Genomic DNA, 16,006 nt, shown 5'->3' with positions numbered 1-16,006 from the left:
GGTCCCATTAACCTCAACGTTTGCCCACGTGGCAACGCTTCCATGGCCCAGACTCTGGCTTCAGAACCAGTGAGGGGCATAATAAAGGTGCAGATTCCTGGGGCCAGGTCCACACACTCAGACTCTCTGGAAGCAGGGCCAGACCCCTGCTTTAACCAGCTCTTTAAAAGATCTCTGGAAAACTCAATGAACTTGCAGGGAAGGAAAGTGTAGAAAGAGACTAATCAGCTCTGACAACAGGCAAACCCCCCGAAACTGAGTCTATGCTTAAAACATTGGACCATATAGTAACCTTGACTATTTCACACAGGCAGAGATGCTAAACTTTCAACTGCAGAACACGATTCACTGGGAAATCAACAGCTCTCCCAGAAGGCAACAGTTAGTGCTGAAGACCCAGCTGGCTCGAATAACACTCGAGAATGTTCCTCAACCTTTTTCAGCCTTCGCTTCCTGATCTATAAAATGCAGTATGAGCAGAATTTACCCCATCGTTTGTTGGGCGGATTAAATACATGGAATCAGAGGTGTGAAGCAGTCAGAACAGGACTTGGCCCAGGATGTGTGCTGAACTAATTTAGGATATGCCTGTGACTATTGTTAAACTGAAAAATAAGTTTCAACTTCAAAATAAGAACAAAAAACTGAGATTCTGTGGTAAATACCTACATCCTTTTAACCAAGGTGATGAAGATATTTAAATCAGGGCATTCTTTTTAGGAAGGATTAAATGATTATTCGGCATAATATGGATGATTCTAAAAAATTCAGAAATAATCAAGCAAGGAGAAGTGGGCAAGTTATCAGTCTTGACTTGCTGCTGATCACAGCCTGAAGAAGAAACGCAAAAGCACGCTGCTTTTCACCAGAAGTATGAGTAAACGACACATTTGAGGGGACCACTGCCATGCTCAGGCAAGCCTAGGAAAAGTGACTTGTTCTCCAGTCCAAGCTTTGTGAGTTCTCTGTGGTCACAGCATTTTTGTGGCCTGGGCTCTACAGTGCACAGGCGCTGTCTGCTTGCACTTGGGAGGGCGAGGACAGGCAGTGAGTATGGCCTTGCAGGGAGAGAGTGGCCATAACTGCCCAGCAGGGGCTGAGCCACTGGGTCCAGGAATCCTGGGAGCTGCTTCCTTCCCCTGAACACCCTCATGGGCCACCCTCGCTGCATCTCCACCTCTACACCAAACTAGCAGCTTTAAATCACTGGTGTGTACAGTAATCGCTCCTGGGATTATGGTAAAGTCTGGGGTGGGGCGTAGGCTCTGTTTTTAACCCACATTTGCTGGTCTGGGACTTTGAGAAACCCCAGACCACCTCTGACATCACAGGACAATACTCATCACAGGCCAAGCCACTGACCCTCCTCACTGTTATCTGCATCCATCATTAATAGCACAGTTTTTTTACCTGCTCTGTGTCATCTTTTGTAAACTTCTGGAAGATAAGCTATGTGTGTGTTAGGCAATACACACATTTTTTGAATACAATTTTCTGACACAATGTTTCAAAAAGTCAACATCTTTCAACTGCTCTTGAGAAATCTACAGTTTACCTAGTGCAACAGAATGGAAGGCTTGAATTGTGATTTGGGGCACGCATTCCCCAGTGAGATGCAATGCCTTCTGTCTCTGGCAGGGTCCCTCCTTTGGTGCAAGCAGTTATGAAGTTATGCAGTTATGCAGTAAGTGCAAAGCCCCCGTGTGAACCACTGGAGCCAAAGGTGGGCAGATGAAGTGAGCTCACAGGGCTGGCAGGGTGACGGAGCGCAGCTCAGGACTAATGGACAAAGGCAGCAAAACTGGGCGTGTATGCATGCTCTCGGCGATGACTGCTCAACAGTAAGTTTTCTAATAAAAATTTTAAATGTTTCCACTATGAGGTCTTATGGGGACCTGGCATAGTGGGTTGAGTGGTGGCCCCCAATACATCTGTCCATATGCTAATAACCCCCAGAACCTGTGAATGTGGCCTGATTTGGAAAAATAGTCTTTGCAGATGTAACTAAGTTAGGGATCTGGAGATGAAGAGATCAGTCCAGATGATCCTAAATCCATAGATGATCCTGAATCCAATGACAAATGTCATTGTAAGAGACAAAAGAGAATACAAAAAGAAGAGGAGAAGGTCATGGAGAGATGGAGGCCGAGTCCCGAGTTGCACGGCCACAAGCCAAGGAAGGCCTGGAGCCACCAGACGCTGGAAGAGCAAGACCGAGCCTCCGCTAGAGCCTTCGGAGGGAGCACGTGGTGCTGGTAACTTGATTTTGGACTTCTGGCTTCCAGAACAGACAGAGAATGAATTCCTGTTGTTTTAAGCCATCCAGTTTATGGTCATTTGACACTGCAGCCCTAGGAAGCTAATACACTTGGTCTTTACGCCTATACCATGAACTCTCCTGGACCTCATCCCTACCACTCCCATCTCCACCAAAAAGTCACTGACAGCAGCAAGATAAAACAAGCCTGCGTGGAACTTTTCTAAATATTTCCTTCTGGTAAAAGGACAGTACACACGCACTCGGGAGAGTTAGAACTGCAAGCTACGGTAAAACAACACTATTTCCGGAGGCCAGTAAGCTGGGTTACTGGCTGATTTGAAAGCTCTGTCCCTTTGTGCCTCACTAAGCCACGTGATTAAATTGGTAGCCCCAGCAAGTTCTGCATCTTGTTTTTGTTGCTGCTGTCAAAAATCTTCACTGGATCAACAGAAGATTTCACCCTCGTCCTTTCACTGTGCAGAGGTGCTAAAAGCTATTTAGCCAAGGCGCTGCAATCGGGTTTCTGTCTGAACATCCTTGCTGACTCTCGCCTGCTCAGCTGGTGGTGTCGGTGGGAAAGTTCCTACAGCTCAGGGCTGGGTTCTCAGAAGCTTCACCATCGCCCTCCAAAGAAACCCCACCAGTTTGCCTCTGGTCTTCCTCACCACCTGCCCATGAAGCAGAAGAGTCTTGCTTTTAAAAATGCGTGTCCTGTCAAACGGGGCTCAGCCCTTCCCTGACAAAGCCAGTGTTCTTCCAAAGAGAAACAAAGGCCTAGTCAGGACTCAAGACTCCCATCAACAACTTGGAGACCAGCTGACCTCATTTCTGACCTTTCTCAAGCACCTTCCCACCTGCCCTAACATAACAGAGCCTCCGTGGTCCACTGGGCTCCTTTGAGCCTTGAGTTGTTGCTGAGGACAGTGACAGGCTACAGGCAGCAGACCTCATCCATGACAGGGGGTCTGCTGGCCACCCGACCTCCTGCAGGTCTTTTCATTCTTGCCCACTGCGGTCTATTCTCCACGAAGCAGCCAGAGTGAAAATAGAAGTTAATATATTAAAACATAAGTCAAATTGAGTCGCTCCCCTGCTCTGAACCCTTCATAATTTCCCAGCTCATGTAGAGTAAAATCCAAAACTCTTGCCTGCAATGAATGCCCTCAAGACTGGCCTTTGGCTGTTTCCAACCTCATGTCTCACCAGCATATACTGTGCTCCAGCCTGGGGCCCCTAGACATTCCTTGATGATGAGGAAGCCCAGGCCCTGGTAACCAGGGAGATAGGTGCTCAGGGTGAGGTTATGAGGGCTGGACGGGGACAGTGATGGGAGTGAACAGGCACTTTCTGCTTCCACGGCTCCCATGAAGGCTCACACTACCTGCACCCACCTCCTTTTTCCTTCCCAAGTCTCTGTCTTTGCTGGCCAACTGTTGAGAGCCTGGCTCCCAGCTACAACACCAACTTGCCCAATGTGAGGAGATTTCAGGGTCCATGTGAGTGACCCAGTCAACCAACAGCTTCAAAATTGTAGGAGTTCCTGTGTTTTTTTCCCCTATAATAAACTTTTATTATTTATTTTATTTTGCTTTATGTGTATGTGTGTGTGTGTGTGTGTGTGTGTGTATAACTGAAGTATAGTCAGTTTACAATGTTGTGTCAGTGGGAGTTCCTGTTAATGCTGGTGGCCTTCGCCCACATGTGCTCAGCCATCTGTCACAGGGCTTCAGTCTGAATTGGTCCTAATCCCTTGCAACTGCTCCTCCCTTCAGAAACCTTCAAATCCTGCATCCCACCTGCTCACACATGTGCTCTCTGATCAAGGTTTCATAAGCCACCTGTGGGCCCACTACACCTCATCCTCTGCCTGCCAATCGGCAGCTCCCCCTGACTCACACCCTTCCCTGATAGTTGGTGGGTGGTAACCAGTGGCTCCCAGAACATCAGAGTCGTCGAGGAGGTCAGAAGATGCCCCCTCACAGACGTGTGCCTCCACAGGCCTCTTGGATGCTTGGACTGACCACTCAGCCTATCCTGAAACACCCCTCCCTCCTGTTTTCCATGGCATTGCTTCTCCATAAGCCTCTCTGTTCACTTTCTGTCCTTCTCAGGGGCCCCCTTCCTGCTCCTGATATGCTGGTACGTCCTTCTGTCCTCAGCTCCTCCCTCCCTCCCCACCCTCCACTGCAGTGGGCAACTTCCTCTGTTCTGATGGCTTCAGACATCGCCTGTGTGCTGATGACTGACACACCTGCGGCAGTCTGCCCTTCTCATGCATAAGGCACATGAAAATTAAGAAGCTGGATGGGTATATGATTACTGCCAAGGATGGGCATACCTTCAGGTGTTGTGAAGGCCTTTTCGTTATATTCTAACCACCTTCTGTTCACTAGCAGATCTGTTTCAGAACAGTAGCTAGGGCCACCATGCGATTTAGGGCCACCAGAAGCAAGTTGGCTAACACAGAAATTCTCATAAACACAGTATCATAACACAGATCAAACCAAACCCTTATGTGTTACTGCAAATACTAAGACCAATCTCTCCTTTCTATTTCAGGATCCCCACTCCCTTCACACAGTACTTACTCCCAAGTACTCCGTGGTCAGAAGCTTCTCACCGGAGAGTTCTCCAAGCTGGGGTTGGATCACTTCATCTTTGTCCAGATCAGCTTCCATTGTGTCATGGTCCTCCTGTTTCAAACGAGACATGGAATGAGCGCTCTGGACCCCTAGCTGCAAGTTCCCAGAGGCTGGCTCCCCAACTGGGCATGTGCTGTGAAGTGGGGGAGGCCTTAGCCCAACAGCAGTAGCTCATGGGTCTGCATTTCAAAGGGTCTCAAGGGCAGTCTGCTTTCTGCTCATAACCTCCGTGAAGATGAAAAGGAAAATGCCAACCACTTCTTTAAGAAGCTGGGTGCCTAGTGAACACTTCCACGGCCACAAGAGTGAAGAGGTTCAATAAGACGTGTAACGGTCTTTCCTAGTTACAGTTCTCAGAATTCTTTTCTCTGTGAGTTAAGGTACCAAGTGAACAGCCCAATGAGCCAGACTACAAATAACTATTAAGCACCTTCATATGCATAGGCCTTACAGCAGATACAAAACTGTGTATTATAGGCTTGCTCTTTTCAAGCAGTTTATAGTCAGTAAGCAAGAAGACTCAGCAGAAGGAGTTGTTTTGCTTCTAGGAAAATGGAGTGGACATACTTTTCCCTGTTCCTCCCATCAAGTACAACCAAAAACACTGGGCATTTATACAAAATAAATGAGAGACCCTGAAAGATGGAGAGATGGAGGCTGACTGGCTCAGTACCCAGGGACAAAAGGAATGAAAGGTGGTGAGTCCCCTGGGTTTTCTTTTTGCCTTAGAGAGTCCAGACTGGGAGCTGAAGAAGCCAGCAACCCAGAAATGTGAACAGTGAAGACAAAAAAAGAAAAATACTGTCACTCCACCCTCAACTACACCAGCATGGGCGTGAGGGAGCTCAGACTTCTACCCTTACCAGGCTGTCATGAGGCACCTCAACATCCCTCGCTGGGGTGATATCAGAGAAGGCCAGGTATGGAGGGGGAATTCCATCCCTGCTGGGTGGTAATGAGGCTCCCCACCCAAGGCCAGAGCGGAGACCATGTGGAGAGCCTGGACTTCCATCTTTACTTGGCAGTGATGGATGTTCCCCCCTGCCTCATCCTGGGATGGTGTTTGTTAGAGGAGGCCTGGCAGAAATTCAAGACCTTCATCACCCCTAGGTTTCAGCATGTTTCCATGGTGTCAGGGGAGGCCACATGGAGAGCAGTAAGGAGGCATTCCTACTTCTTCTAGTCACTGGTGGAGGCCTAGTAGGGACTTAGAACTCCCATCTCTGTCCTGCAGAAATGAGCTGTCTTCTCCCTCCTCTCCACACCGGGTGTCAACAGAGGCCAAGTGTAGAACCTGGACTTCTACACACCTAACAGTAATGAGGAGGGGCCCCCACTTCCCCTGCCATAGCAGTGTCAGAGAAACCAGATAAAAGAGAAGGTTTAAAAAGACAAAAGTTTCATTAGATAATATCCAAAATACCTGGGCTTAAATAAAAAATTACTTATCACACCAAGAACCAGAGTGTCATAAAATTAAATTAAGAAACAATCAATAGATGCCAACATCAAGATAACAGAGATGCTATAATTATCTGACAAAAATTTTAAAGCAGCCATTATAAAAATGCTTCAATGAGCAATCACAAACATTCTTGAAATAAATTTAAAACCAGGAAGTCTCAAGAACATAGAAAAGGAAGAACAAAGTAAGCCCAAAGTGATACAGGAAAATGGGGCACAAGAGGATGGCCATGTCCCAGGTCCAGGCGAGTCCCTGGGATGTGCCCCATCAAGTAAGGGTCCTTGGCTTCGTGCAGGAAAGAATTCAAGAGCGAGCCAAAGTAGAGTGAAGGTAGATTTATTCAGAGAGATACACACTCCATAGACAGAGTGCAGGCTGTCTCAGAATGCAAGAGAAAGCGACCACAAGGTGAAGGGTTGTTAGTTTTTATGGGCTTGGTAACTTCATATGCTAACAAGTGGGAGGGTTATTCCAACTATTTTGGGGAAGGGGCTGGGATTCCCTGGAATTGAGCCATCACCCACTTTTTGACCTTTTATGGCCAGTCTCAGAACTGTCATGGCACCTGTGGGAGTGCCATTTAGCATGCTAATGTATTACAGCGAGCCTATAATGAAGCTCAAGGTCTACTGGGCATTGCATCTTCCGCCATCTTGGTGCTAACTGCTGTGTCATTCTTTTAATGGTTGTGCCCTGCCCTCTTCCTTCCTGCCTCAAAAGCAAGCAAAAGGAAGGAAATAATGAAGAGAAGAGTAGGAATCAATGAAAAGGAAAACAGAAAAACAGCAGAGAAAATTGGTGAAACCAAAAGCTGGTTCTTTGAAAAGATTAATCAAATTGTCAAACCTCTAATAAGACTGACAAAGAAAAAGAAGACATAAATTACCTATCAGGAATGAGACAGGAACTATCACTACAGACCCTGAAGACATCAAAAAAATAATAGGGATTACTATGAGCAAATATACATAAATTTGACAGCTTAGATAGAAAAACACAAATCATTCCAAGCCTCTCAAATAACTTGAATAATCCTATAATTATTAAGAAAATAAATTCATAATTTAGAAGTTCCCCCCAAAGAAACCTCCAGGCCCCTATGGTTTCACGGGAGAATTCTATCAAACTTTTAAAAAGAAAGTAACACCAATTCTACACAATGTTTTCCAGGAAACAGAAGAGGAAGGAATACTTCTTAATTCATTTTATGAAGCTGGTATTACCCTGGTACCAAAACCAGAAAGGATAGTACCTTTATAAAAAGAAAAATATAGACATATATTCTTCATGAATTAAGATGTAAAAATCTTAAACAATCAACTTATAAGAAAGTGAAAAAAAATCCTTAACAAAATATTAGCAAATAGAATAGACCAATAGCTTGATATGCTAAGAAAATTATATACAATGACCAAGTGGTGTTTGTTCCAATGATGCTAGTCTGGTTCAATATTTAAAATTTAATCATTATAACCCACAAGATTAACAGGCTTATATGAAGAAAAAAAATCACATGATCATAGTAATGGATGAAGAAAAAACATGACAAAATTCAACGCCCATTCATGTCAAAAACTCTCAGAAAAATAGGAATAGAGGTGTACCTGAAAAAGAACATCTCCAGAAAGCCTATAGCTAGCATTATACTTAATGGTGGAAGACTGGATGCTTTCCCTAAGATTGGGAACAAGGGCAGTATTCCTACTCTGACCATTCTTAGCGCTAGAGGTTCTAGCCAGAGCAATAAGGCAAAATAAATAAATAAATAAATAGCATACAGATCAGAAAGGAAGAAACAGAACTGTCTCAATCTACAGATGACATGATTGTCTATGTAGAAAATCCCAAGGAATCAACCCCCCAAAACTCCTAGAACTAAGAAGTGAGTTCAGTAAGGTCACAGGATATAAGATAAGCATACAAAAAGCAATTCCTATGTACCAGCAATGAACTTAAATTGAGATACTGAAATTAAAATTACAATACAATTTACAATTGCTTACACACAAAGAAATAAAATAAGAAATACTTAGGTGTAAATCTAACGAAACATGTATAGGACTTGTATGCTGAGAACTGCAAAACACTAACAAAAGAAATCAAATATGACCTAAATAAATGGAAAGACATCACTTGTTCATGAGTTAGAAAATCCAACGTAGTTAAAAATGTCAATTTTCTCAAAATTCATATATAAGTTTAATGTAATTTCTATAAAAATCCCAGCAAGATTTTTCTGTAGATAGATACAAGACTATTCTAAAATTTATATGGAAGGGGCGAAGGAACTAGACTAGCTGAGACAATTTGGAAAAAGAAGAATACAGTGGGAGGAATTAGTCTACCTAATTTCAGGACTTATTACTGTAGACAAAGAATGTTGCCTGAACATTTCAATAAACAAAGGATATTGTGGCCATAAAGCCATCAGCCACTGTAGCCACCCCTGATGGTGCACCATAAGGGGAACTCAGGATGGAAAAAAACTCAGGGTACTGGCCCTAGGTAGTTAAGATGCATATCAAAGGAATAATTTCAACGAGCACAGACTCCTGTATCTTCCCATACATAGAAAAGCACTAAAATCGTAAACTTGACATGTCTGTTTTTTGTGATTGGTAGTAATCTTTTCATGTTCAACTACATTTTTTTCCCCCTCCAGTAAAAACCCCTGTTATACCCTGGCTCCTCCCTTACCTCTTTGGGACAGTTCCTCAGAGCAATCTGAGAGGCCGTGTCCCAGGCTACAGTTCTCAGTAAGGTCCTGGAATAAAACGTGACTCTCCACTTTTAGGCTGTGCATTTCTTTTTCCAGTCAACATTATATCACTGCAGGAATCAGGACTATGTGGTGTTGGCAGAGGGAAAGACGTAAAGATCAACCGAACAGAGCAGACAACCTGGAAACAGACCTACATAAATTGGCTCAGCTGATTTCTGACAACAGTGCAAAAGTAATTCAACAGTCTTTTCAACCAGTGGTGCTGGAGCAACTGGACGTGCACGGGGGGAAAAAGTGAGCCTTTCTCTAATTCTCATGCCTTGTATAAAAATTAACTCAAGATGGATCATGGACTGAAATGTAAAACTATCAAATTGTTAGAAAAAATAGTAGAAAATCTTCAGGATCCACGACGAGGCAAAAGCCTCTTATATTTGACAGTAAAACACCGTCCATAAAAGGAAAAATTTGGTAAATTGGATGTTTATTGAAATTTTTAAAACTTTTGCTCTCTGAAAGACCTTGTTAAGAGGCCATAAGAAAAGCTACAGATTGGGAGACATATTTGGAAACCATATATCTGACAAAGGACTAGAATCTAAACATATAAAATACATAAAGAACTTTCAAAACTCAACAGTAAAAAACCCAAACAATCCAGCTAGAAAACGGGCAAGAGAGATGAAGAGACATTTCACTGAAGAGGAAATAATAGATGGCAAATAAACACATGAAAATGTCTGACATCACTAGCCATTAGGAAAATGCAAATTAAAACCACAATGGGTCACTTCACGCCTATTAGAACAGCTAAGTTAAAAAATGGTAACAACGTCAAATGTTGGTGAGGATGCAGGGAAACTTGATCACTCATCTATTGCTCGTGGGAACATAAAACTGGTACAGCCACTGTGGGAAACAGTTTGGCAGTTTCTTAAAAACCTAAACATTCAACTACATATGACCCAGAAATTATGCTTTTGGGCATTTACCCCAGAGAAATGGAAACTTATTGTCACATAACAATCGGTATATGAATGTTTATTACAGCTTTATTTGTAATAACCCAAAATTGGGAAAAACAGATGTCTGTCCACAGGCAAATGTTAAACTAAACAGTCTGTGGTCCAGCCACACCACAAAGTATTGATACACATGTACCTGGATGAATCTCCAGTGAAACGTGTGAAAAAAGCCAGTCCTCAGTGGTTATATACTAAAGGATTCCATTTATATGACATTCTTTTTTTTTAATTAATTTTTTGGGAGGGAGGCAATTAGGTTTATTTTTATTTATTTATTTAATGGAGATACTGGGACTCGAACCCAGGACCTCATGCATGCTAATTGTATGCTCTACCACTGAGCTATACCCTCCCCTCCATGTGGCATTCTTGAAATAACAAAACTATGGAAATGGAGAACAGATTGGTGGTTGCCAGGGGATAAGGAAGAAATGGGGGTGTGGCTATAAAAGGGATCCTGTACTAATGGAACCTTCTGGCTCTTGCTAATATCCTGGTTGTGGTGTTAATACTATAGTTTTACAAGAGGTTACCAGAGGATGGAATTGAGTAAAGGGTAGGCAGGATTTTTCTGTATTATTTCTTACAAATGCATGTGAATCGACAATTATCTCAAAATAAAAAGGTTTTAAATATACAAAAAGAGAGGAGTTAGAAACAAAATAATCGTATTTATGAGACGTTCCAAGCCCGTGTATAATCCAGTTGTCGGCTGAGCGATGTACATGGTAATGGGGAACCTGTGATCTCTCTCCCACTCCCTGCCAGGATTTCGGAGACCACACTGTCTTTTGCAGGTTAAATTATAAAGATCAATACAAAACAAACCAGACCTTCACTTGACTGAGGTAGAAACTAAGGAACATGTGAAGGGAATGGCCTGAGGAGGGCCCTGGAGGAGCTGGCAGGTCCAGCGCATCCAGGCTCACGCGGAGAGGTGCCCTGTGCCTAGGTGACAATGGTCCCTGAGATCATCCAACCAGTCCTTCCTGATTCCTTGCCCACTCAACCACATGTGATTTGCTTCCTCTAAACTTGCCAACAGGAAGAGAGAGCTCTATTCTGTAAACAGAAGTACTGTGTCCTTATTTTCAACTTAATTTCTATTCATTTTGGAGGCTCCAATCTTTCGGGAACTTCATTTATTTTAGTTAGTTTCCTAGGGGTCCAAAGGCCCAGATTCCGGTGAGGATGCCCCTGGGTAGGGCTGTTCTAGGGCTCAGCCCCATCTCTCCAGGCTCTCGTCAGCACACAGACAGCATCCTCTGCCACCACTAACCACTGTCGCCGCAGGACGGGCTGCCTTAGAAAAATGGGATCCGACTTATTCTCGGTGGCCCCTCAAAGTGGATGAGAAGCAGTAGACGGAGAGGCAGGCTCCAGACGGACCCGGAGACTTTCCGAATGCTCAGCGCCATCTCACCTGCGCAGGGGCTGCTGAGGGGATACTGCCAATTCAGCTTACATTTGAGAGCATTGATTGGATGCCTTCTAATCACAGAACCACCGAGGAACACAACCGACATATCTGTAGCACTTTACATCTCACAATGACTCCCTGTGGTCCCTTTTCTTACACCTATCTTGTCAGATGTGGGACCTGAGCTGGAGACAAGTGCCAAGTCCACAGGGATAGGCTGGCCCTGAGGCAGGAGTCTGAACTTAAAGCTTGGGGCAGCCCCCTCTGTCCAGCTCTTTGTGACTCAGCCACTTGGAGCCTTATAGAGAAGCCTGTTTCTCAGGAGCCACAGGCTGGACTATCCAGGTCATCTGAGGCCCGAGGACCCTTACTGCCTGGTTGGGATGAGCTCAACGGGGCAGAGAGAGTGGAGAGGAGGCCCCGGCAGCTTCTAGAGTTCACTGTCTCATCCTCTCTCCTCCAGTCCTGCCTAATCACAAACGGAGGATGCACTCTCGTCCTACCTGGAACACCAGGTTCATGGTCAATCCTGCCTCTAGTCCTGGCTCACTCTCCATGCAAGGGTTGCTGCCTTTTCCTCCCGCTGCTTCACCTGAGTTGGCAGCTCTGCCAAGAGCGAGTGTACCCACCATCCTGAAATTTCACTCGGGGTTCCTTAAAGGTAATGCTATCTATGAGGCCCTTCCTGAGGTCAGCTCTGGGACAGCCAGGTAAGATTTGTACTGCTGCCTTGGCTTAGAGTTTGGCTTACTAAAATTCCAACATCTTAGTGATCAAATCGTGTGTACATTATATGATTATTTTAGGAAAATGACTGCTCTTTTGAACAAAAGCATCGGGCTCTGTGAGTCTGGTCAGAGTGAGTAGCCCAGAGCCCTGGGCCGTGGAGTAGTGTTTCATCCTTTTTCTAGGGAACCAAGCCTTGGAGGCACCAGCTGGAAATGGGCTTATGAATCACAGTTTCACAGAGGTATTGGTGATACACCACGTCCCTGCCAGGATGAAACATGAAACAAGTGTCCACATTCCATTTCAATGAAGAATAAAAGGTCAACGATTAACCTCAGTCAATGCTAGCAGAAGTATCTCCTTACTCGGAACAACAAGTACATATGTAAGTTACTCATATGTAGGTTACAAGTACATATGTAAGTTACAAGTTACTCAAATTCACTGAAATATTTATTCATTTTTAAAAAAATTTAAAGCAAGTTGAAGCTGTTTTTTATTAGAAGAAATTCATAGTTAAAGAACTTCATAGTTAAATTCATGGATAGTTGATAACCTCCAAAAACACAGGACAGTTTCTACATTTGGTCCCTAATATATACAACTCTGTAATAAAAGTTAAGTCAAGTCACAGTGTAATTTGCTAGTGTGGGGCCAGAGAGAGAACCAGTCCACTTGCTCACCACCTGGAGCATTTGCTTCTTCTGCTACAGTTCCTCTGCTGGCAACATTGGTGGTGTTTTCAGGACTATTATGCTAATATAAGATGCATAAATATAAATCATGATTAAATCGATAGTTCTTGGTTAAGAAAGTTTTGTACTGAGGCTCTGATAAGACGAGATTCGTATCAGTGCCCCTGTTTCTCCATCCAGCAAACACAAGTATCGTGCTGCCTCCTCTAAAATCATGACTTACCTACTGAGGAAATTTCTTAAGGTCTCTGATTTTGAAAAGCTGTATACAGTACAGACAACCACAAGTCACCGTCAGTTTTTTTTTAAGAAACACTGATATTAGCGAAAAGGAAATGGGGGCATCGTTACAACTCATGACGTGTAAAGAGTACAAGTAAAATGAGCTGTACTAGATGAGCTGGAAAGTGCAATTTAACAGAGAGAAGCAGGAGCTTAATTCAATACTTTTCAATCTGTTTCCAGCGACCCTTGGGAAACTATATGCAGAGGGAGATTTGGGAAGGCAGAGGAAACCACTAGATGCGGTGGGAAATGTAAGGAGAGAGCCTATAAAAATGATGCCTGCTGATAGGAGGGCACTGGGTCCACTTTTTCAGTTGGTGCCAAGTGGCTTAAAATGACTGAGGATGTATAAGAACTTTATGAAATGGGCAAACCTAGGAGGCATTCAATGATACTTACAGCTTCAGCCTTCTCGCTGGGAGAGAGGCAGCTGCTTTCCACTGGTTTCACCCCAATTTAAGTGGAAGAATTTTACTCGCCTCACTCAAGTGTGAACAGTCGAACGTGGTGACACCCTGGTACACAACTGCACAACACGCCGTGGAAAAACAGCACCAGCCACATTGTAGCTTCTCCGAGCTGCCTGGTGCATTCCAAATGAAACATATTTTGCAATCTACTCTGTGAGCTAAGCAGGTGATGGGAAATGCTTCAAGAATAAATGCCTCATTAGGGTGGTTTTAAATACCATTGTCGGGAAGAATTTTACTAAAATTACTGGTCTTTATGTACTTTAGCAGAATGTATCAGATTACTAAAGGGAGAGCCCAGGGATAACTGATTACTTCAAGAAATTAAGAATGCCTCATAAAAAAGGCACTTGAGCTGAGATGAATTTAGATGTTCTAATACGAAGCTTCCCCATAGTGGCTCGGTGATCTTATGACACTACAAGATTCTTAACTGGAGGCTTTAGATACATAATACTCCAGACAAACCAGATTCTAAGCAATTGGCCTGAAAGCAAAACTAAGGTTGACCACTAAATGCATTTGAAAACTCAGATTCCTACAGATATAATGCCGAGAGCAGAATGTATTCAAGTGGTTTTACATATGACAAGTGAGGGTATCAAGTGTGTTTTCCACTTGAAATAATTACAAGACTTCTACCAGCAGGTTAAATTTGAGACACTGTCTCAGAACACTGAAGTGGAAATCTCACTCTTTGTAAAAATAAGGGAAAAACACTCCACATGGGAGAGAAAGGCTGAGCCAAGGTGACCAGGCAGGCAATGTAATCAACATATTTCCCCTAGTGGAACAGACCCTTTTCATTCTTGTAGCTTTCTCCGAGTGTGTGCCAGGACTGTGGGTGGAAGCAGTTTCTAAATCCTTGAGGACCCATCATGATGTTGAGTTGTTCTAGGCAGCCACTTCCCCATCCACAAAATGACATTCTTGGCCTAATGACAGCTGGTTTAATAACCAGCCCAGTTCATTAACCACGGGAGAGAAACCTGACAAACCCCAACACCCTTTATTTCCTGATTCTTCTAATCCATTGTTTCAGCTGCTCAGTTTCCTTGCTTAAACTTCCTGTGAAGCCCTAGTGAACACAGCAAGATCCGTGGAGATGATGGCAGTGATGCTCTGTGAGAAGCTGTGTTATCAAAATAGGTAATACACAGAATCCCAGGAGACCTGGAGGCTCAACAGGATCGGAAGAGAAAGACAGTAGAAAGCTTATGGGTGACAGAGGGAGGAAGCCAACATCATAGCAGCGTCCAGACACCACACCTCATACAGACAGGTAACCCGAGTCGTGGTTCCCTCTAAACAGGGGTCACTGAGTGTGCTCAGGAGATGGGGGAGGGGCGGCACTCAGTGGAGACCCAGGGACCCTGGAGTGAGTATGGGTGGCTAGCTCACCAGCCAGAAACCACCACTGTGGAACTGGAAACACGCCCCCAACACAATGAAGGTATCTTCTTACACATCAGCAAGAATGTCATGAGGAAAACCCATTATTCACTTTAAACCACATATGTTCTGAAATCATGTTTGGATGAACATCAAAGTCCTCATAGAATCTAGATGAAGGAGATTTGAAAAGTAAGGATTTGTCAGTGTTTCTCAAACTCCCTGGAGGCAAGGGGTACATATGGGGGGGTGTTGGTTAGGAATCTGAATTTGGTTTTTCAGGAAAAACCTCACAGGCTGGCTGTCACCGAAGTCTACGCTGGGAACAGCCTCCCTCCCCTCCTTTTACCCACTGAGGGTGTCCAAGTTCTCCCTCTGCCCCCTGCTACCCACCCCCAGCTCCATCCTGGCCACCCATGGGCCTTGGCTCCTGCTCTGGCCAGACAAGACACAGGGAACCTCTGCTCTAGCAGACTTTCCAATGCGTTAGTCTGGTCTGCCTCTAGATCACCATGACAATGCCAAAACCGGCTAACATGCACTTCCCGGGGATTATTTCATTCAACCCTCACAACCCCCTGATGAAACGGATATTTACAGTCTTACTTTACAAGTGAGAACACTGAGGCCTAGAGTGAACGGTTAACCAACTCGCCCAAGGCCACACAGCAGGACTCAAACCCGGGCATTCTGATTACTGAACCACTTTTTCTGTGTTTAGACACTGTTTTAACATTCAGCAAGTATTTGTTAATTCCAGGGTCTGTGGGGGCTGCAAGAGAGGCTTCTGTGCTTGGCCACATCTGTTCCCTGTCACCGTGGACTTGGAATGAGGACATGGACAGCACATTTGAGCAAATGCACACATGAGAGGAGACAAGAATGTGATCCAAGACCCCAG

The 16,006-nt window shown here is 44.3% G+C and overlaps 1 protein-coding gene across 1 annotated transcript in view; it reads right to left on the bottom strand.

Moving 5' to 3' along the window:
* ARMC9 (armadillo repeat containing 9) overlaps positions 1 to 16,006 on the bottom strand; it is a 143,598-nt gene that overhangs the window by 24,986 nt on the left and 102,606 nt on the right. The window contains 1 exon segment of the mRNA XM_006183280.3: positions 4,849 to 4,953. Coding sequence (XP_006183342.2) covers positions 4,849 to 4,953 — 105 coding nt within the window.

This window comes from Camelus ferus, chromosome 5, assembly GCF_009834535.1.
Source record: "Camelus ferus isolate YT-003-E chromosome 5, BCGSAC_Cfer_1.0, whole genome shotgun sequence".
NCBI classification, from domain to species: domain Eukaryota; kingdom Metazoa; phylum Chordata; class Mammalia; order Artiodactyla; family Camelidae; genus Camelus; species Camelus ferus.
Note: the sequence above shows the minus strand (reverse complement) of the source record. Positions and strands in the feature narration are given on the sequence as shown.